The 23316-nt window shown below is 34.2% G+C and overlaps 1 protein-coding gene across 5 annotated transcripts in view; it reads right to left on the bottom strand.

Annotated features, from left to right (window-relative positions):
• Actn (alpha actinin) overlaps positions 1-23316 on the bottom strand; it is a 134398-nt gene that overhangs the window by 10508 nt on the left and 100574 nt on the right. For 2 of the 5 annotated variants that reach the window (XM_089642773.1, XM_089642771.1), the window contains exons 2-10: positions 19818-20022; positions 15647-15777; positions 14023-14257; positions 10832-10917; positions 8313-8405; positions 7733-7836; positions 7004-7130; positions 4066-4364; positions 3346-3531 (exon numbers count right to left, since the gene is read on the bottom strand). In XM_089642773.1, coding sequence (XP_089498899.1) covers positions 3346-3531; positions 4066-4364; positions 7004-7130; positions 7733-7836; positions 8313-8405; positions 10832-10917; positions 14023-14257; positions 15647-15777; positions 19818-20022 — 1466 coding nt within the window. Of the gene's footprint in view, positions 1-3345; positions 3532-4065; positions 4365-7003; positions 7131-7732; positions 7837-8312; positions 8406-9902; positions 9989-10828; positions 10918-14022; positions 14258-15646; positions 15778-19817; positions 20023-23316 lie in introns of all 5 variants that reach the window. The other 3 variants (XM_089642774.1, XM_089642772.1, XM_089642775.1) reach the window with 2 other exon arrangements.

The raw sequence follows: 23316 nt of genomic DNA, 5'->3' as shown, positions 1-23316 counted from the left end.
TCGTCGGTAAACAATATGTTTTTCATGAAGTCTGCATCTCTTATGACATTATGCAGCATTCTTCTGCAGTACACGACTCTGGAAAAGTGGTCATTCTCCATGAGGCCTTGGCAGCGCCTATAGTGAAAAGGTTTGAGCCCGTGCTTCTTCAGAACTCTCCATACCGCCATGTGTTCCCTGTGTCCTATCATCAGAGCGACCCGACGCACGGACAGCGTGGGGTCTTCGGTAATTAAGTTCAGGATTCTCTCCTCAACTGCCACAGGAACGATGTTGTGTCCTCCGCCGGCGCCTTCAATCCGTCCGATGCCACAGTCACGCAATTGTTGATACATCTGAAACAAAACAACAAATAACAACTGCTTTTATTATTCAGCTCAGTAATAATGTCAAATAAACAATCGCGGGCTTTTTCACTCATTTTATTTTTAAAGAACACTTATTTTAGGCACATATCAGAAAACTTACGTTTTCTCTTCATTTATTTCATTTTTTTATAGTAAAATGTATAACAAAGTGTTTTAAATTATAATTTTCTTAACTAGGTACGGTTGATATCTTGGATTCACAGGGGTGAAATTGAATTCAAGTAATTTAAATAATCCCATGGTGAGAAAGGGAGTGAATTCAATTGCAGTGAATGATGCATTTATTAGAGATTAAAATTAATTAACTTTTTAAAACGCCGTTTAGTGACCACTGAACACAAATCACCTAAAGTACAATTTACATTTTTAAAGTTGGTGGCCCCTTGTTATGTTTTTAATGTTCCCAGTTTAAATTTCAAAAGCGCTTTTTGGCATTATCAATGAATGTAAATAGTTTCAATAAACAATTGATAGGGTACAAACCTGGACAAAGGTAGCATGGTGTGGGACGCGTCTTCCAGGAAACCTCATGCGATACTCCCTTACGGCTGCTCGTGAATTTCCATTGCAAAATCCATAAACAAAAACAATATCTGCTTGCTCGGCAGGTGGATAATTGAGGGGCATATTTCAACAGTAAAAACTTAGATAACAAAACAAAAACGAAACTAGAAACTTGATGACATGCGAACTCCCAAAACAGCACTGACCACTGATACGAGACGGGGTGGCGGGAACCACACGGGACTTGAGACAGAATATGTGTGAAAGAGATGACAGTAGCGCGGCGTTGCCAATTATTTTACCCCTATACTGTGGGCAGTAGCGGAGTGTGGAAATTTTATTTATTTTTTGTTTTTAAAAGAAAAAAAATGTTACCGGACAGCAAAGTGTACATAACATTTTTTACTCCAAATGTGCTAAGGAATAGCTGGTTAAAGTTTGTCGGGTTAGTGCCGATACACCCTGTATAATATAGGCTAGTTGCTTGACAGAACTGAAATAATAAAAGAAGTTGAAAAAATCTTTCACAGAACTTGAAAATTAACTTTGAAATTTGAAGAATTGTTCAAATTCTCCGAAACAACCCGTCCCTAGCATTTAAAAAATATTTTTGTCAAGGTTTGCAAATTTTATAATAAATCTTAACATATAAAAATCGCGTGTCACTGTGTTCGTACAATCTCCGAAACAGCCCAACCGATTTCAATGAAGTTTTGTGAATGTGTTTAGTTGAAATATAGGTTAGTTTTGGGCCCGATAGGTGGCGCTGTTCTCACAATCTATCTGTTTTTTCAACATTTTTATATTTTTAAATTTCTCATCTAAAATTACATGCAACCACAAATTTTAACTTCCCTACATAGAAGGCGGTCTGTGGTAGGACAACGTCTTATATTATAAAATGTATTCCAAATGGTTGAGTCAAATTCTAACTGGTAATCTTAATATATAAAAATTCAGCATGCGTATGTGCTCGCGAAACTCAAAAAGTATTCTACCGATATCGCTGAAAATTTAAAAGTTTGTTGTTATTAGTGCCAGGAGTGTTTGGAGATATTTAAATGGTATAAGAAGTCGGGGACGCCCGAGGAATACTTAACGCAATATCTCTGCACTGTAATGAGATACGGAGTAGAATTAAAGTCGATGTAATGTAGTTTTTTAACAGTAACATTGTGGTATACAGTATCGAATGGTGAAAGAAGTCAGAGGAAGTGAAGTGAAGGAGTCAAGTTTTATTTCATTTAGTTATAAAAAAATTACATTTTTATATCTAGTATTATAAACCCATCATAATTTTTTTTTACAGCATTTAGGCATAACCCACGAAAAGCTGAAAAGCTTTTAGCTTCTTTAACCTCTCAGACAAAGACATTTATTTACTATGTGTTCCTTTGAGAACTGTCAAAATGTGATAATTTTTGTGTTATTTACGAGTTTTGCTAAAAGCTTCATAACTCACGTTTTGGGAAACGTAGCCTCATTCTAAAATATGTTTTGGAAAGATTATGAAATCCACTATCGCATTGTGTTGTTATAAGTAAATATTTGCGTTTCTAAATATACATTTTATGAAAACGTCAAAAATATGTAAGAATCACTTACCATTATTTCAAAGCCGTGAAAAATGTACTTTTTTCTGAGTATCATAAAGAAATAACACTTTATATATTGAAGAAATATAATTAAAAACTATTAGTCACCTCAAAATATTGACCGTCCAAACTAAAATATTTTTAATAAATTATTTAGAAACGCAATAAATCATGAACGAACAAGATGACAGATCCAATCGGCTTAGATAATGCACCTCTACGTTCCATAGATATTCTTGAATACAGACGCGTAGCGTTATTCATTATCGATACTCTGTTTTTTAAATCATGGCAATCCGTATACTAGTGATGGAAATAAATCGATTTTTGTAAAATCTCGCGCCTTTACGTGAAAAGACGTTCTAATGTCTTGACCGCTATTATCATATTTACGTCTTTTGACGTTCTAATGTTCTGAGTGGTTAACATCGGTCCTTTAATAACTTTGTCCCAATTAAACATGTTTCGTAGTTTTGTGTAAAGTGGTAATTACAGTTTACCAGATAAAAACCATTGGTATGCGACTTTAAAACTTTGTTTTTGTTAATATTCTGAATTATTTTTTTTGTAATACTAATTAATATCTGAAAAATCTTTCATTTGATTTCAAAAACAGAATTTTATTTTGAAATACGTTTAAAAACAGTGAATCTATTTGAAATTGAATTTCAAGTGGGAATATTTGATGACATGATATTATTTTGTCGAGGTTCGAAGGGTTAATATGATAGAGGATAGTTAGCGTAGTTCTCAGTGGTATGCTGAGATACGCACAGATGCGCCTTTATTTTAGAATATTAGCAATAATTTAAAGTGGATAAGCTTATGAGGAGAGCAGTAGACTAGTGTGTCTAGGGAAGGTTTTGTATTGTACTGACCAGTTGTTGAAGGGAGCGGCGCGCTTGGCAAACTCGAGGTGCAGCACGTCGATGGTCTCCAGGATGCGCTCAGCCTCGTCCAGGGCGGTGCGGCGACGCTGGGTCAGAGCGCCCAGGCGGTCCCACTGGTCGCAGATCCTCTTGCAGCGGGCATTCACGCTGCCAGAGTCGTGGTACTCCAGGGTGCTGCAATCAATTGTAACAATCATTAGTACAAAGGATAAATTTGCGGTTAAAGCTAACGTCAATATACACAACATACAATATAATGTCCCAAGAAAGTAATACTGCTTAAACCGCCAAAAATATAATTTTACATTAAAGTTGAAAAACTTAATTAAATGAATTATCAATTTTAAACAAGTATATGGTAATAGAATCTTCATAGAAACACTGGAGGAACATGGATTGAATCAGAAACAAGTTTCCTTTGAAATGGGATACATATATAAAAGTAGTATGATTGCTAATAGTTGCGCGATTACAGCAGTAGCGTTTTCCTGTAGTACAGAAAAAAAGATATTTTAAGAATGCAATATTTTGCCCGTTTGACAAATCACAATAATAATAAGTATACCAACGTCAGATAAAATTTTAACCCCAATGAAATGTTTATAGGTGTAAAACCACAACTTAAAATAGGTTCTGTTAAACTGCTATTAAATTATTATAAAGAGCAGAAGTAATCTGGTAATATTAATATTATCTTGGGGTAGTTACTTGAGTTCCTGGGCGATGGCGGCGATTTGTTCGACGCGGTCCTGGTGGGCGGCGAGGTCGGACTCAAAGGCCTCGTGCTTCTTCTTGAGAGCCTTGACCTCGTTCAGGCGGCACTGGCGGAAGTCCTGGGACTGCAGCATGTCCTCCTTGCCTCGGGTCCATTCCTCGTGGATGTCCGCCTTGTGCTTGAACTTCTGGGCAAGATGCTCGAGACGCTCCAGTCTCATCATCTCGCTCAGCAGCCACTCCTCGAAGGACTTCTCAGAGGTCTCCAGACCCTTCCAGGCCTTGGCGATATCCTGGAAAACAACAAAAAATTAACATTAAAAATTTACTCAACCAAGCAGGCCTGAGTGTATCGGTCATAATCATGAAGTGTAGAAAAATCTAACGTATTTTGCATACGGTATAAAGGTGAATCAACTTTTAGGCCATGATAAAATAGCAGCCAATTAACAGAACCACTTAAATGTTCAGAAAACAATCTTTACCAATTACAGTTTGAATCCGTGATAATAATTAATGTGGATCGGTTTATACATGATGTTTACAAGCTCGTAGTACAACCGGGAAACTGTTGATTTTGTGCTACAGCTTTTTTTGATTTGATCTTTCGTTTTCAAGTAAATTGAGTCCGAAGTTGGAATTTTTAGGTCAAAATTGTAAAAGATCAGTAGCGATCAGTTAATTTATCAGCTGTATTAACGTGTTTTAAAATGCGTAGTCCAAGCGTAGATATGGCAACAAAAGCTTTTTTAACCCTTTCTTAAAAAAAATTGAAATACAGTAGAACCCCGTTAATTCGAACCCCGATAATTCGAAAAAACGCGTAATTCGAAATTTTCGCAAAAAAAATTTCCGCTGAAAAATTTTTTCATACAAAATTTTTTTTAATTCGAAATTCGTTAATTCGTAATTCGAAATTTATTTTTGTCCCCGCACGAAAATTTGTTCGTGTAATTCGAAAAAATTGGATTTTTGCGAAAATAAATCATAATATTTCGTAAATCTGAATCTAAAAGTCAGCCGTGGCGGTAAAACGCCGAAAAATGTATTTTTACGTGGTTATACATCGTCCTAATTAGTATTATTATTTTGTAAATCTGAATCGATTTACACTGGAATGTCGTATTTTTTTCAAATTTATTTCGAATATCCAAGTTTGAAGGGCCGAGAAAATACATTTTACGCGGATATATGTCGTAGTTTTACGAGTTTACGCCAAATATCTGCATTTAAAGGGTCGGCCGCGACGAAACTCGGCCGCGTAATTTCGATTTACGCGTAAATATATCGTATTTTTACTAACTTTACTTCGAATATCCGCGTTGAAAAAATACGGCGCGACGGAAATCGGCCGAAAAATTTCGATCCATGCCGAAATATGACATATTTTTACGAATTTACTTCAAATATCTGAACTTAAAAGGCCGGCTGCAACGAAAAACTGCCGATAAAATTCGATTTACGCGGAAATATATCATATTTTTACGAATTTACATCAAATATCTGAATTTAAAGGGTCGGCCGCGACGGAAATCGGCCGCGCATTTTCGATTTACGCGGAAATATAACGTATTTTTACGAATTCAAATTCAGATATTTGAAATAAAGGGCCGGCCGCGACAGAAAATTACCGCGAAATCTCGATTTACGCGGAAAAATATCGTATTTTTACGAATATCTCAATTTAAAGGGTAGGCCGCGACCGAAATCGGCAGCGAAATCTCGATTTACGCGTAAATATATAGCATTTTTATGAATTTCTTTCGAATATCTGAATTTGAAGAGCCGGCCGCGACGGAATACCTACGGCCGCGAATCCTCGTTTTACGCGGAAATATATCGTATGTTTACGAATTCAAATTCAGATATTTGAAATAAAGGGCCGGCCGCGACAGAAAATTATCGCGAAATCTCGATTTACGCGGAAATATATCGTATTTTTACGAATATCTCAATTTAAAGGGTAGGCCGCGACCGAAATCGGCAGCGAAATCTCGATTTACGCGTAAATATATAACATTTTTATGAATTTATTTCGAATATCTGAATTTGAAGAGCCGGCCGCGACGGAATACGGCCGCGAATCCTCGTTTTACGCGGAAATATATCGTATTTTTACGAATTCAAATTCAGATATTTGAAATAAAGGGCCGGCCGCGACAGAAAATTATCGCGAAATCTCGATTTACGCGGAAATATATCGTATTTATACGAATTCAAATTCAGATATTTTAAATAAAGGGCTGGCCGCGACAGAAAAATACCGCGAAATCTCGATTTACGCGGAAATATATCGTATTTTTACGAATTCAAATTCAGATATTTGAAATAAAGGGCCGGCCGCGACAGAAAATTACCGCGAAATCTCGATTTACGCGGAAATATATGTCGTATTTTTACGAATATCTCAATTTAAAGGGTAGGGGCGACCGAAATCGGCAGCAAAATCTCGATTTACGCGTAAATATAGAGCATTTTTTACGAATTTATTGCGAATATTTGAATTTACAGGGCCGGCCGCTACGGTAATCGACCGCGAAAATAAAGAAATAATTGGTATTAATACGAATTTACAACTAAAATACCACCCGGATTTGAAGAGGCGGCCGAGAAAATCGATTTTCGGCGTATTTTATTTTTTTTTCTTTTCATAAAATTTCGAATTACGTGGGAATTCGTTAATTCGAAATTTGATTTTTGATGTCCGCTGGATTTCGAATTAACGAGGTTCTACTGTACTCAGATATTTTTTTGGGTTTTCTATGTAATGTAGATTCCCCAGTTTTCCCCTTGTACTAGGAGTTTCCAGGCACTGTATATAATAATAATAGTATGATCGAACTGAAAGCATTTTGCCTTCCAGTGGATGTGAAAGAAATCTACACATGGTGCATGATTATAATGTTTGATGTAATATGGAGTTTAGACTAACCGAAACCATTTTGCCCTCGGTGGGCATGTAGGCGGGACGGTTGCTCAGCCTGAGCTTGGTCTGGAGGGTGTTGAAGTTAGTCTCCAGCTTGGCCTTCTGCTCCACACGTGGGGGCTTGTGCTTGCGCCTGCAATTACAATTCAAATCATAACATCATACTTCGGGAACACATTCACAACATTGCAGCAAAAGCAGAATACATACAAAGAAAAGATAATGGATAAATTAATCATTTTTAAGATAAATTACAAAACAAGGTATATTATTTTTTAGAGTATGTCCATAAATAAGAACAATGTAAGAAAACATTCAAAAAGACATGTAAATTTCATTAAATCATATTTATGAATCCACATTTCTACATGACCTTTTTGGCCAAATTTTGAAGATGAATAATTTGTTTTGAATGTCTAAACTTATTTTTGACAAAATAATTTTTGAACAATTTTTTATATTCATATTTTGCATGGAATCTGACACACCTGAGTATGCACATGAATGTAATATTTGCCTAGATAGGTACTAAAAACCTAGAGGCTGAACAAAGGCACAGACAGAGAATGCAGTCGCTGCTATATAGTTGCTGTCACAATCAAAAGTATTTATTGAAAATGTAAACTCCCTTCTGAATGCGGCTTTGGTAAAACTTTTATCTTTTGAACGATGATGGCAACTAATATGGCGTATTGTATAAACCTTGTTACTGTGATTATAAAACTTGAATTATACCTGTATGTGCGGTAGTCTTCCAGTTTCTTCTGGCATCCGGCGAGGGAATTGTCGGTCTGACGGCTTCCCAGCCAGGGCATAGTACGACGGATCCATTCCAGCAGCTGGAAATCAAAATAACTCATATTAGATAAACAGACTAGGAAAAACATACAAGGTCAAATATCTAGATAGAGCAATATAACATCCGTGTGGCCACTAAATTAGTTCAGGATAAGGCCACCTGGAGGACTCTGCTAGAAAAGAAGAAACTTATGATGGTGAAGTTATATCGCTTTGGTGTGTATTTCCAGCTACAGCAATGTAATATTCAGGTGGCTACTAAATTAGTTCAGGAACAAAGCCATCTAGAAGACTCTGCTATGAAAAAGAGAAGAAACTTATGATGGTGATGTGTATCGCTTTGGTGTGTATTTCCAGCTACAGCAATGTAATATCCAGGTGGCTGCTAAATCAGTACAGGATAAGTTAATCTGGAAGACTTCTACAAAAACGAGAAGAAACTTATGACGATGTGGTATCTCTAAAGTGAGGTTCATCGGCTAGGAATTGTAGTAAAATAGTATAGGTAGGTACTCACATCGCTGGCGAGGCGTTCATACTCCTCCATGAGGCGTTCATTTTCCTGGTTGACCTTGAGGACTTTGCAGATGCGGTTGGCAGCTGTTTCAGCCTGAAATCATTGCACAAACACAATAGTTATAAATAAATAAAAAATATATAATTTGGTGGAAAAATATTCAAAATTAGCAACACTCTATTCATTGAGAATAAATCACTTTGAAAAGCAGCAGAAAAATGTCTAAAAATATTTTTATTATCCACCCCTCGGCATTGCAATTTAATTCTCGTGATCAAAAAAACATTAAAATACTTAATATGTATAGGAATAATATAATACCCCTTATTTGTTACAAGGCAATTTGTATAACATATTAGGGGTGTTTTAAAATGATTTATGTTCAGTAAACATGGTATAAGAGTCTTTTAAAAGTAAAAAATAACTTCATTTAAAATAAGAATGAAAAATTTATTTATTAATTTTGTCAAATTCCGCAGCACGATTAATACGCAAAAAAATTTAACAGCACTTGATTTCAACTTAATTACTACAAGAAATTAGTATTTATGTGGTGGGAGATGGTAAGAAAAGATGCATTAAAGTTCCATTTTTTCTAAATCAAAGTTAAGTTTGAAGGTTAGGAAATATGCACAAATTATGAAAATAATAAAAACGAAAAACTAAAAACCTATTTTGTGCAGGTTTACTTAAACTCCCGACTTAAATAGCTCCATTTGATATTTGAAAGTTGAAATCAAGTGTTGTTTTTTTTTAAAGTACCTTTTGAAGCAGCGGTATTCAACAAGTTTAGCATTTATTTGAATACCATTATTAGTAGTATCAACTAGAATACAGCATTGTCAATATTGAACTGAATGAATGAATTTACGTATTGGTAGTAGGTATAATCAAGTACCAATACATTGACAATACCTTCATTACAGTTAGCACATAAATAGGAGCTTTAGGGGGTATTTCACTATGTTGGGCTAAATATCTGACTAGCTATCCGTTGGCTGGCTTTAAAGATCAGAATAACTTCGTTATTCAACGGCAACCGTTTCACCATTGTTTCCGAGCTTCCGGATAGATAACACTCGAAATAGTCTGGCAACATCGCAAAATGTTTGCAGTTACTCCATCTACTGCCACGGCTGTCATGCGTCACAGTCCGCACACCGCAAAGTGTGCATTTTTTTGGTTATGTTATGTTGATTATCAGGTCATTTTAGATAGATTCGTGTCGAATTAATACATTGTTTCTTATTTTGAACACAATCAAATAATTCAGGATGGATCATACAAGCATTCAAATTCATTCAACAAAATTCGACTCACTTCTCCGCTGTCAAACTCGGAATGTTTTGACGCCATCTTTGATTCGAGGAATAGCGCCTAACGTGAGGTTCGAGCACTGATTAGTCAAATCGAACTTTAACCCGAGCGTTAGCGTTATTCAGATATAGTGAAAACGAAAAAATGACTAATCCGCGGATTAGTGCTTAGTCAGAACATAATCAGAGATAGTGAAATACCCCCTTAGAAGTATATTGGTATTTATTAATTAAGGGTTAAATAAAGCTAGCATTCTGACAGGTGTTCACAAACCTTTTGGGCACCAGAAAAGCAGTGGTAATACGAGGAGACATAAGTCATGACCGCCCTCTCGTCTGGCATGGCAGTGTTCTGAAGGTCTGTGTTAAAGCAGGTCCAATTATTAGCATGCTTTAATTTTCATTTCATCAATTATAATTGTTTATTATTTTCAACCAACAACAAAGATATCTGGAGACAAAGTAATGATATGAAGTGAATAAAAACATGAATCTATTTTGACAGCTAAAAGTTTCGAAGAAACAAAGGAGTTTACTCATTTTGAAATTAAGAATAGGTTCAATTATTGCACATATAGGTAGGTACTGAACATTTTACTTATTTAGATACCTACTTCGATTTATTTTGAAGAAAAGAGCGTTTTAGTTTCAGAATATTAATATTAATTTATCTCCAGATTATTTTATCAGTATTAAAAACGCAGGGCGGGGTTATTACAAACAGAAATAAATAATATGACATGTTTTCATTATATTCTATCAGTGGGCAAGGAATATTAGATTCCAAAGTATACTGATACATAACAACATGATAGGGGGGCATTTGTAAAAAGTAAGCTGTTAAGAAATATCAAAAGGTCTTTGTAAAGGAAGCGGGTAAAACAAGGCATAGATTTCAAAACATATGGAATCAAGAATTAAAAAGAATAAAGTGTTATATAAATTTAACAAATGAATAATTAAATTAGTTTACAAAAATACACATAACCATAGATATTGGTTTTAAATTCTTTTAATTACCATAGAAATCGGTTTGCACATAGCTATTAAAATGAAATAAAGTCAAAATGATTCCATACGATTTAAAATTAAATAATTCAACTGCATATCTTAATCAGGGCTGCAAGGGAAAGAAATACAACATCAAATCATGTTAAGTTCATGCTATTGGCTTGAGTCATATGTCTGACACGTGTGTATCACCTGCTGGGCCCCCTGGAAAGCGTGATAGTAGCATGACACGTAGGTCATGATGGCACGCTCATCGGGCTTGGGTGTGTTTATCAGATCTGAAAAGGACATTAAACATTTCCTGAATATGTTGAAACATTCCCTATCCTTGTTGTTTTCAAATCCCTAAAGTATGTTGAAACATTCCCTATCCATGTTGTTTTGAAATCCCTAAAAATGTTGCAATATTCTCTACACATGGTTTGACATTCCTTATCAGGTAAATTTTTGAGGTGAGCACTATAAATAAAAAATATATATCTTTATCTTTATATCTTAGAAACGAAAGTATCTACAAGTTATCCAAATATCTTTAAAAATACTAAAAAAGTTTTTTTAATATTCTGACCAAATAGTTTAGATTTTCAATAATAATAAAAAAGTTATGCTTATTTTTAATTTAAAAAAAAAAAATGATTTGATCAGTCATTTAGCCTTTTTAGGGTCGATATAATAATCTATAAATAAAAAAATTAAAGCCTCAAAAAGAACTCATTATCACCGTTAAAATAAAAATGTATGCATTCTCTAGTAGTTCAGGGTCATTATTTTTTTTTAGTATTAGGGTATTATTAAAACGTTTGCAATGAATGCAAAACAAAACATTAAATATTTATAAACATTGTAAGCATTTGAAAATGCATTTGTTATTTGAAATCCGGACATAAATTTCTAAACATTACGTTAACTGAATTATTGCACAAAAATAAAATTCATGATAATTACAAACAAAATATTTGCTCCAACCAAATAACGGTACCAATAACTTTGCTATCTAAGCAATAGAAATGGTTGACTTGACTCATTATTGAGTTTATCTACCACATTAGCATTGGTATGAAAAAGGGATATCATTTTATCTAAAGAACTAGGCAAACAACTTCTGACTATTCAATCAATATTGAGAATCGTAAAATCAATAGACATAGCAAAATTAATAATAAACAAATGTGATATTTTCTTCCATGCTATTTACAAAGGATACAAGTCAAAAACAGCACATTCTATCCATCTAGTTTTGGACATACTGTCATAAACAGCACATTCTTTTCATCTAGTCTTGGACATACTGTCAAAAACAGCACATTCTGTTCGTCTAGTCTTGGACATACTGTCACAAAGAGCACATTTTCTATTCTATTCATCTAGACTTGGACATACTATCAAAAACTGGACATACTGTCAAAAACAGCACATTCTCTTCATCTAGTCTTGTACATACTTTCAAAAGCAGCACATTCTATTCATCTAGTCTTGGACATACTATCATCAAACATTTGCCTGCAATGCAATCTGTTACATTTTGAATATGTACATCTTTCGCTAAACTGACAACTTGGATCTAATGAAAATTTTGATCACTGACAGAGGGAAAGGCAGGAGAAACGCAGAAAGATCACCGATAAGCTAGACTAATTAAGTTTCACAAGCATCTGTGACATTGGTGTTCACGGCTATTTGTACCGTAGAGAACCACAGAATATAATATATAGCGCAGAACCGTGAGGAGTGACAGAACCTGGTTTACCAGAATAATTGGCTCATTAAAGGAACAACAAACAAGGAGGCAGAAATAAATTTGATATAAAATAAAATAAAAAAAATTGCGTTGGCAAGCAATGTGGACTGTAATATTATTCTTGGATAATTTCACACCACAGTGATGTAAGAGAAAGCATTATTATTTATAGTTGACATAAATTTGCGTGATCACTTTGTTCTGGACAAATAATACTAGAGAAAATGGGCCACCTACCACTCTGCCAAGATATCTCTGCATTTCTTAAGCCACCCACTCAACACTAAGATTTTATATCAATACTGATGATATTTGTCACTTGGCAACTTGTAGTTTGGAATTTTTGTAATGCGAGATGATATAATTTAATTTTATAAATAGAATTGTAGAAATCCTTGCAATCACTTTCACAATTATTGTGAATGGGACAAAATTTAACAAAATTGGACAACTGTACCAGTCTTCCTAAAGTATGCTACGTCTTCCTGAAAAGTCGTCAACTTCTTCTATCCACTTGCACATCATAAAATCTCCTAACGAGTCTTTCTTCTTCCATCTGCTGTACGTGTCAGAACCATTTAAACATCTCCATCACAATATTTTCATTAGGCTTCCAGCACGTCAATTACATTGACAACTTCTTATACTACTGTATTCGGTTGTCCATTTATTGTATTGCCCTTCTCAACTATTGCAAACGTAGTGTTTGGTATTTCTACGCAGGCAAACTCATAAATTAACATCTGGAATGGACGGGATGATGGACACTGTAATGTTGGTTAACCTTTTGAACGCGTTAATTTGCTCTGTTTTATCTATACCCGTACGCGGTACATATTTTCAAATACCTATGCACGCAATTAAATGTCAAATTATAGCATTCTGGCATGATTTATTGGACTATATAGACAGAACAGATTATTCTCCACAATATGAAAACAAATCCTCGTGTGTCAACACTCTTAGATGTTTATAAAAACAAAAACATAAAATTTCATACAAAGACGTATCGCATCTTTTGAATGTGGTCCCGCCATTCACTCGGCGTGTGTGTACTTAGGCCACTGCGTTGATAGACACAAGTGGGACACCATGAGCACTTATCATTTTTAGTTATGAAAATTGAACACTTAAATTTTATGTCACGTAATATAATAACAAAATTGGACTAACGCCATCCGTTGACAAAATTGTAAACTATAGCACTCGAAGGCGCAAAGAGGCTCACTTGATTATCGATGTTTTTTAATGAAATACAATTTTATTTTCGAGAAATTCTTGTAGATGTCAGCATCGTGATAGTTCTACGAATGTTATAGCGAGCGGGAAATAAATTTATGTCGAAAGACCGCTGGAATATCGGCATTCAAAGTTTCCGTATCAACAGTTGATACAGCCGCGTGTGAGTATGGACTTTTTGCCGTAACAACAGTTGATACGGCCGCGTGCAAAGAGTTAAATAAGGATGAGTTGCAACAAGGCACAATAACCCAAATATTAATCATGATAAAACTCGTCTAACTAACTCCTAGGATTCACCATTCACAATAATTTATTATAATGCAACATCTTCGCAAACCCTCTTTCAAACATACATTACCATATTGATAAACATGAAAAAACTAAATTAATATTTTGGACATACCATCAGGGTCCAACATCCTGGGGATGTCCAGGTACTTCTCAGCCACATCGAAGGCGGTGTTGAGGTTCTCCAGCGGGTTGTCCTTGGAGAGCTTGGAGTAGTCGATGAGGTCGGGCCTGTGACGGTGGATGAGGGCGCAGAAGGCCAGACCGTCCTTGAAGGACAGGTGGAAGTTCTGCACGTTGACGTTCTTGTAAGGGGCGGTCTTGCGCTGGCACCAGAGCAGCAGGCCTTCCTGGAATTTGATAAACAAATATTTGGTCAGTAATATGCCACATCATAATATCAACTGCATTATGAACTCGTTGGTAGGGCGATGAGTTTGTTGGCTTTGGGACTAGAGTGGAAGATAATCTCAATATCGTCCTGGTGCATGTTTCTTTCAGAAAGGAAGTATTGTTTGAAATTGATTTAGCTTTATTTAGAGACTATATTTTAATAGCCAGGTATCTTCCAATGTTAATCTTCCCTATTCTGCCTCCCGAACTTCCTTCAGACTCCAAGATCGAAAAAAAAATTTAATGTTCAATAATAATCAACTTTTAAAATATTGATAGAAATGAGGGTCAGTAAAATGTTACGTAAGTCTAGTTGAAAATATTCACAATACATAGAATTGCATATTAAGAAGGCTAGATGTGATAAATAGTTAAAAATATTGATCGAAAATCCTGTGTTTCGAAACGAAATATTTTATAAGTTGTTTGTGTAGTTTTGTAGCATCAATGAGAGTGGTGAATGTTACAATTCGAAATACTACAAAAAAATAGAGCAAAGTTAGGAATTCTAGTTAAAACCAGCACTCCCCAATGCCAGAAAAGTGATCAAAGTATTTTAAACTTTGGCAAGCGGCTGGCAAAATATAATTATCCTTTGGAAATATTTCTCAATGTTACAGAGATAAGATTTTCAAATATTGCTTCAGAAATATGAACTCAAAATGAGTAATATTAGTCGTCGACTTACAAAACCCACTCTCGAAATTTCTACTGGTTCTGAATACATTCTCTAAAAGTGCTTAAAGTATATTGAATATAAATAATTTTTCGCTAAATATCAAAAGAATAATGTATAATTATGTTGATATTTAGCGTAAAATATATATTCTTTTTGGTGACCAGATATCTCATCAAAATGACAGTTCAACAAACCTACAAAAAGTGATATAAAGTCATGAAAAGTGATGAAATAAAAACTAGGTTAAATAGGTTACACAGGTAACTATTTAATCTAGTTTTTGTTTCATCACTTTTAACGAATATATCACTTTTTAAAGGTGTGTTTAATTGTCATATTAATTAAATATCTTGGAACCATTATTTTTATATTCGAAGTTTTGTAAAAAGGTTTTTCATGACATCTGAAAAAATTTCAGATCGGGTATTGCAAGTTGACAACTCATGTGTAATGGGCATAAATAAGCTATCGAATTCAATAAAAAATTTAAATTTTGTAAGTAGTATGAACATATCTACTGGAATTTAATTATAAATTTTAAAACATGATTCAAAATGATCTATTTATTCTTTCGATCATTCTGTTGATATCTTCAGAATCCTCGCAGTTTTTTAATTAATATTTACTTACAGTATTGCTTATATGACTTGTGTTGTTTTAAATTTACCTTAGCTGTCATCTCTTCAACGGAGATGTCTTGGATGGCGAACCTGAGGATGATGGTCCAGATCATGCCGAGGGTCATCTTCAGGTTTCCATCAACAATCTCCTCTGCGCCAATGGAGACGAGCTTAACTCCTGGAAAAACCATTAAACACATATTGTAGAGCGAACAATGGATAAAACATTTTTTGGGAAAAGAAACAAAACAGAATGAGGTAGGAATGTACTAACTAAATAACACCAATTAATATCCAATAGAAATGGATAACAGATGAGACCTCATACTAAACAATAACTAAGCTTAATCCCTCAGGCCTCTGGCGTATTGTCCATTATATTTCTTAAAGACCCTGTCAGAAAGTCGGAGAAATTATGTGTATTTCCGCTTCGTAATAAAAACCGAATAAATGAAATATTTCTGAACGTATCCCTAAATTAAAAACTGTTTTTGAAAGGTGACGGAAACCACTTTCAAATTTTATTATTATTAATAAACATATAATTTTTGAAATATTAAATTTTTTAAATCAATCTTTAAAAATGGCTCAACTAATGTTTTTTCGTCTTAACACTGAACATAATGATAACGAAAAAAAAAAACACATATTTTACTAGACAAATATATTTTAAACATTATTTCCGCCTCACTTTTATGTTGTTTTACATAAAAATAATTATTAAAAAAAATTATTTCAAATTATGGACAGAACCTTTGGTTTTGTAGAGGTAAACATTTTAATTCTTCTGTAGTTAACTTCTTGATTTGAATATAAAGCGATTTCTAGGAAACCATAAATATGAACTGTTCCCTATAAAAGCAAATAAATTGACTCTACGGGTAATAACTGTTTGTTCGTAAAACTGAACAAATTATCCTGAGGGGTTAATTGTACTATACATGGAGGATTAGGTCAACTAAATCACAAGGGATGTCTTGAAAAAAATCGAATAATAGCGACTTTTGATTTGAAAAAAAGTAATTTATCAGTTTTGTTAAGTTAAATAAAGGCGATGCACTACGTCGTGTAATATTTTAAATTGAGCCGCTATCAATAACAACCCTTACGTAGATGGCGATAAGGTTTAAATTCCCGCTTAACACCATCCGCCTGTTTTGATTTATGCAAGAAAAAAACATGGCCAAAAAGTGCCTTTTATTTTTTTTGTGGATGTTCAGGCATAAATATTTAATTTTTTTTCGATCATTTTATAGATGACTTAATTTGCCACATTATACAATAAAATCATAACCGAAAATGGGTTTGTAAGTAGGAGATTTCGAACTTTAAAGCAGTTTTCATAGGCCTTTACATAGACATTATTTTTTTCTGGGCTTATAAAAAGACTTATCTAAAAAATACTCGCTTATTTCAAAGGCCAAAATGTATTCTACTCGCAGTATTTAATTAAAGCATCTGAAACATTTCTAGGCGACCAAATTTTCAAACCGAAAACACATGATTTTGCATTACTACGAATGGCATCGCCTTAAGTTTTGTATGAAAAAGGCCACGTAGCCATTATCTCGAGTAGAATGATTTTGTCATATAAATAGGAAAATTTCATCTAAATGTCTTGAAATAAAAAATTCATATAACATAGATAAAATACATACCTACATCGTTTTCACCTTGATATTTGTCATAAATGTGGGAAGTGTTGTTATCAGTTGATTAAAAAATGGGATATTGATTCAGGCTTTGAGTGACTAATTATGATAATATTTGGGTGGCGGAATTGGGTGACAACCTCAGTACATTTTTTGCCACAAAATTTGATTTTGATGTAATACAGTGAACAACTTAAAAGTTGTTAAAAAAGGGCTATTGTTATACTACATATATACTACAGGGTTTTCCAATAAGAGGTGTTATTTTGATATTCAATCGTAAAAGATCAATGGTTTTGTTGCTTGTGTGGCACGTAGCGCCGTCTTGTTGAAAGTAAACGTTGTCCAGATCAATACCATCCAATTCCGGCCATAAAAAATCATTAATCATCTCTCGATAGCGCAATCCATTCACCGTAACTGTTGCTCCAGCCTCATTTTCGAAAAAGTAAGGTCCAATGACTCCGCCGGACCATAAACCGCACCAAACAGTCACATGTTGATAATAGAGAGGCTTTTCAACAATAACTCTTGGGTTTTCCGAGCCCCAGATGCGACAATTTTTCTTGTTGGCGAAGCCACCGAGGTGGAAATGGGCCTCATCACTCAAGATGATTTGCATTTGATTCACTCAAGTGAATTTTAATAATTTCAATGCGTTGTTGAAGCGTGTATCGTTCCATTTTTATTAATGGCGTAGTTTCTACTTGTCAAACGTCAAAAAATGACAGCTTCCAAAGTAACATCTACCGAAATAGCGGGCTATTCAAAATAACACTCCTTATTGGAAACCCTATATAGCCCGCTATATCAATCAGTCCGTGTCCTCGCTATGTGCGACATCACTCGCTCAATTTTAAGCAGGCAAAATCGGCTGCTTAAGCCTTAGTAAGCTGCAGAATAGTTTCCTATTTAGACGCCGAGGCGCTAGCAGTAACGAATGTCAAATATGACGTTTATGTGACTAATTAACACATTGTAGTCGGGCGCTTCAAACAATAGACTCTAGCCCATAGGGGGTGTTTTTCGCGATTAGCGCATAAATATATCGCTTTCCTAAAATTGACACAATTTCTAAACCAAATAATATTATCAATTGAAATTTTCAAAGAAATCATATATGACATTTGATCATCAAAAATAAATTATAATTGCTTTGATAACATCATAATTTCACCACATTTCAAAGCTGAATATAAAAACCTGATATTAATTCAGTAAATAGCATTCAATATTCAATATTTGAAAATTCCAAGTAAAAGATAACATGTTTATTCATATCATATAGTTATATAATAAATAATAATATATATTTGCCATGCCCGCAATTTTACAATCGCTGGATGTGTGAAATCTGATAGCGTAAATTAAACAGTGTCGCCTAAGGTCGAAGGCGCACACTCAATAACTTATATGTTTAATTGCTTCTTGTCAAAAAAGAGCCTTTTGCGGTTGCCTCGCCTAATTGAAGAGCCCATTCCACTTATGAATCATAGTATTCCACGCTGATAACAAACCCGTATAATGCCGTTTCCCACCAAAAACCGACAGTCGACAAAAACGGCATTTGCCGTGTCCCGCAGTTGACCGACAGTCCGCGAAAAACGGCAAATGCCGTGTCACGACGACAAGTGCTTCCATCTCACCGAAGGTTTCGTAAATTGCCTAATTTTATCAATATGTCGTATGTTGATGTTATCATAATCAATCTAAAATAAACAACTTACAAGTGGGTTTTTTCAACACCAGGACAGTGTTGTTAGCGGTGTGTTCGTCATAATTTCATGAATAGTGCATTGACTTCACCAAAACAAATACTATTTAAAATTAGTATCCTCGCATGTAGCACCATGCTGATTAAAGTGGGGAACTTTTTTAAAAAATCACCTTGTAAATTAAACTCGCCTTAATTATTTACATTTTGAAAGCTCTTGATCTCCCAATGACAGTAGAGAGCATAGATATACTACTCACATAGACAGTAATTTGGTTTTAGATAGAAAAAAAACACATTCCTTTATTAAAATCGTAGACAATACGCATAATATTGCTGATATCTAGGCTTACGCCCTATACACGGATTATGTTCCAAGTCGCACTAAGCTCGACATTCCAACCAAGCCGAGCTTAAAATCAACTGATATACTAGACCTTAATAAGGTAATGTTTGGGTGGCGAAATTGTGTGACAGAACTGGGTGGTATATTTTGATGTCATATTATTTGATTTTGATAAAATATAGTGAAAAATTATATAGGTACAATGATATTGAAGTTGTAGCCATCAAATGGGGATTTTAGTTGTTGTGTTTACCTCTTATACTATTGGTTGCGTTTTGTGACTATTAATTCTAGACACAAAGAATTTAGGTGGGGACCTAAATACTTCAGTTATTTGGACTTTTATTAATTTCATGCCTATCGTGCTCTGAACGCGGACGTCACAACAGTTGTCAATGAAAAAATGCCGTGTACAGGGGCCTAGCATAGAAACTTCACGTGTTTAAAGAGGTAGCTAGTGGAAAACATTTGGTGCCTCCAGATTTAGATGTATAAGTTGAGGTTACCTTTGGACGCGATGTAATCAAGCGCCTTGTTGACGTTGGCGATCTTGTGGAAGCGCATCTTGCCGCGGTCGGGCTTTGGCAGTGTCTCCCCGGAGATGACCTCCAGCAGGAGCATCAACTTCAGCCCATTGCGGAAGTCGTCCTCGATGTTCTCGATGGCTGTGCCGGCCTTTCGCAGGTGGCTGTTGCACCATGCTGTGAATGTCTGCAAAAAAAAAACAACTCATTAATTTCATATACTCCTGGTAGAATTTAAAAATAAAATTACCTTGATGATTGCAAAAATTGACATAAAATCGACACATCGATAAAAATTTTAATTAAAGAAATAAACCAAATAATAAAGATTATTAATTTGATGAAAATATTGTTTTGAGCATATTTTTTACCTGAAGTAAAAATTTTTATTGAGCAATGCCATTATCATTATATCCACTGAAGATATAAATCGATAGAAGTGTGTTATGGGCATGTCTGTGTCCCCGGTTAATTTTATCTTACTTCATGTGGAACTAATGAAACATTTTCAAATGTTGAAATTCTTTCTTGAACTTAGTTTAGATTACAATCCTCTCATAGGACGAAACATCTGTTTAGTAGTTCTACGGTACATAGTACCTAAGCACCTACTGAGTTTTTGGAATGTCAAAAATACCAATGTCCCGCTTGACAACAATAAGCCTAAACATTACATGTAGAAATAAAGGATTTTTGATTAAATTTAAATGAACAATCTATTTATATGAATAAGGACAGGTTGTTTCGGAGAATTTGAACAATTCATCAAATTTCAACGTTCATTTTCAGGTTCTGTAAAAGTCCTATTCAAGTTCTGTTATTATATCATTGTAGGCTAGTTGTTTGACAAAACTGAAATAAAAACAGAACTTGAAAAAATCTTTCACAGAACTTGAAAATGAACGTTGAAATTTGATGAATTGTTCAAATTCTCCGAAACAACCCGTCCTTAGAGTGTCTGTGGCGGGAGGTGTGAATTTTATTTTTATACAAATCTACAGTTTTATTCCGAGATTGATGAAATTTTGCACACTACCTTCAAAACATCTTAATAAATAATCATATAAAAATAATTATCTTTTCTCCACTCCAGTATTTCAAGAAATCTAAACAATCCCCCCAATCATAAAAATAATATTAAAAAAAAACTTTGTTTGTCCTTCTTTCACGTCGCAAATCGACGTGATTTTTTGCATAGGGATAGTTGGGGAACTGAAAAGTAATATAGGCTATTTTTGCATAGGGATAGTTGGGGAACTGAAAAGTAATATAGGCTATTTTTCATCCCAGAAAAACATTTTATTCTCGTGTGAAAAAAAAATTCTACAGAAATTTCTCCATGCGAGCAAAAGCTAGTTCTACCAAGAAATCAATAATTCATTTTCATAACTGGGTAATAACGGATGGGAAAATGATTTTAATAGTACTCACGTCATTATAAAACAACTAAGAAAATCCTTGTCCAATGATAATATTCAATACTTAATCAAGAAAATCGAAACATTGAAAACAGAGAAAAAAAAATTATAAGACAAACTTATCAACAAAAAAACTCTTTCCACATGAATTACTAACCAATAACTAATTAATAACCCATGTCACCCGTTTTCTCTATAAATTATATAACTTATTTACTTTAACTACTTACACTTATATTACTTCTACCAAACATATAATATAACTATTTTTTTACTATCTCACTGTAATGTACTTGCTACAACACGTAATACCTATCATATTATTAATTACTTATAAATAACTACAATGATGTACGCTTCTATGGAATAGTAGTTTATATGTAAAAGCCCAACGTAAATACGATTTTAACTACTTGATTATAAAAATAAAAAATTACTTGGCGACAACCTTGAGACGAGAATAACTAGATGACAAATGATAAAATCACCGATCATCTTTATGGTCTGCTGCGAGTCTGTTATCTGTTATCATCACTTTCGCCCGAGCTGCGCGAGAAATCACAGCATCTATAGTAGCTGGACCGAAAATAGGCAACCCAGTCCGAGAGCCAATGAAAACACATCAATTTGCTGGACTACCGTTCAATCATTTTGATTGAAGAATAACTTTAAATTGTCTCCGTGGTCGCATTAGGAAGATGAGAAACAGAAGAAAGGAGGAGACGGGAGGGAGGTGGTTAGACCAGAAATTAATACAAGGAATAGAGACGGTTACAAATAGAAGTGACGTCCGGATATTTGAGAATTCTTGGACATCATATAATACAATAATAACTTACATAAATTGGACATTAAAGATACAAACTCATAAAACGAAAGCGTCATAGATGTGATAGATAAGAAATTTAATGTAATCACGACTGTGAAAACAGAAAATAGTTTTTTACAGCTGCCGAGAAAAGTATAAAACATCAGCAGTCGTTAATATTTTTATTAGAGTTATTCGCGCTTTTGTGTTCATAATAATCGTGAAATGTTAAATTTAGTTATACGTAAATTAAACTAATTGCGTAATAATATGCGAATACAGTTTAATAACATATTAAGCTATTAAATCATGTAATGTACCGTCACCAAGTTATGGCTTCATTCAGCAATGGAGAGTTTATTGTTTTTTTTAATGATTGTAAAACATTTTATCGTGGTACAAAAATCTTAGAATTTACGAGCTTCAAAAGGTTAGCAAAATACCTTCGAATTATGTTGCAGAAAATGTATCCCTGAAGAATTCACAAAATTAAGATTTATTTATTATTTACGCTGGAGGAATATTTTCCAAATGACTAATAAGTTAAGGTATTGACCTTTAAAACATAGTTGAAATTGAAGCGAAAATTGCCGAAATTTTAACAAAATACATGTATTGCTGATTTTCACGCACCCGTGAAATCTTTAATGAGGATCGGGCAGAGGGGGCAAAAAAAAAACAAATGATCACGATTCAACAGCACAATCATTTTAAAACATACAAATAACAAGTAACAAAATATTATTATTTTAACAATACTGAATATACAATTGAATATGATACTGAAATACGATCAGAACAACACAAACATACGGGTCATGTAGAAATAATGTGGTTATGTTTATTAAAGAACAAAAATACATCTCGGCAGCTGTTCGATTTTTTGCGCATGACCTCATATATGTGATGTATTGCCATTGAGATGTTTAATTGATGATTCATAATTGAAAATTGTATTTCTATCGATTTTGCTTATGGCAGCGTTTTAAATTGTAAATATTAATACGTGCGATTGATTTATTTGCGGCAAATTTGCAAAGTCACCGAGTTAACCTCCCCTTGTGCATTTTTGAATGTGAATCACAAAGATATTATCAGGGAATCAGCTTTGTTGGAATTAGCGATGTCTCTTTGTGGCAGGTTTAGGGTCAGACCCCAGCTGAACTGACGATAACACACGCAGCTGCAAACTGCAGAACTAACCTAAATAATAACAATGAATAAGCCACTGAACTGGGTGAGTAAGCAATAACAG

This window comes from Hesperophylax consimilis, chromosome 18 (assembly GCF_061612785.1).
Source record: "Hesperophylax consimilis isolate HC1 chromosome 18, BYU_Hcon_1.0, whole genome shotgun sequence".
In the NCBI taxonomy this organism is placed as follows: Eukaryota; Metazoa; Arthropoda; class Insecta; order Trichoptera; family Limnephilidae; genus Hesperophylax; species Hesperophylax consimilis.
The sequence above is the reverse complement of the archived record's forward strand: the minus strand, read 5'-3'. Positions and strand labels throughout refer to the sequence as shown.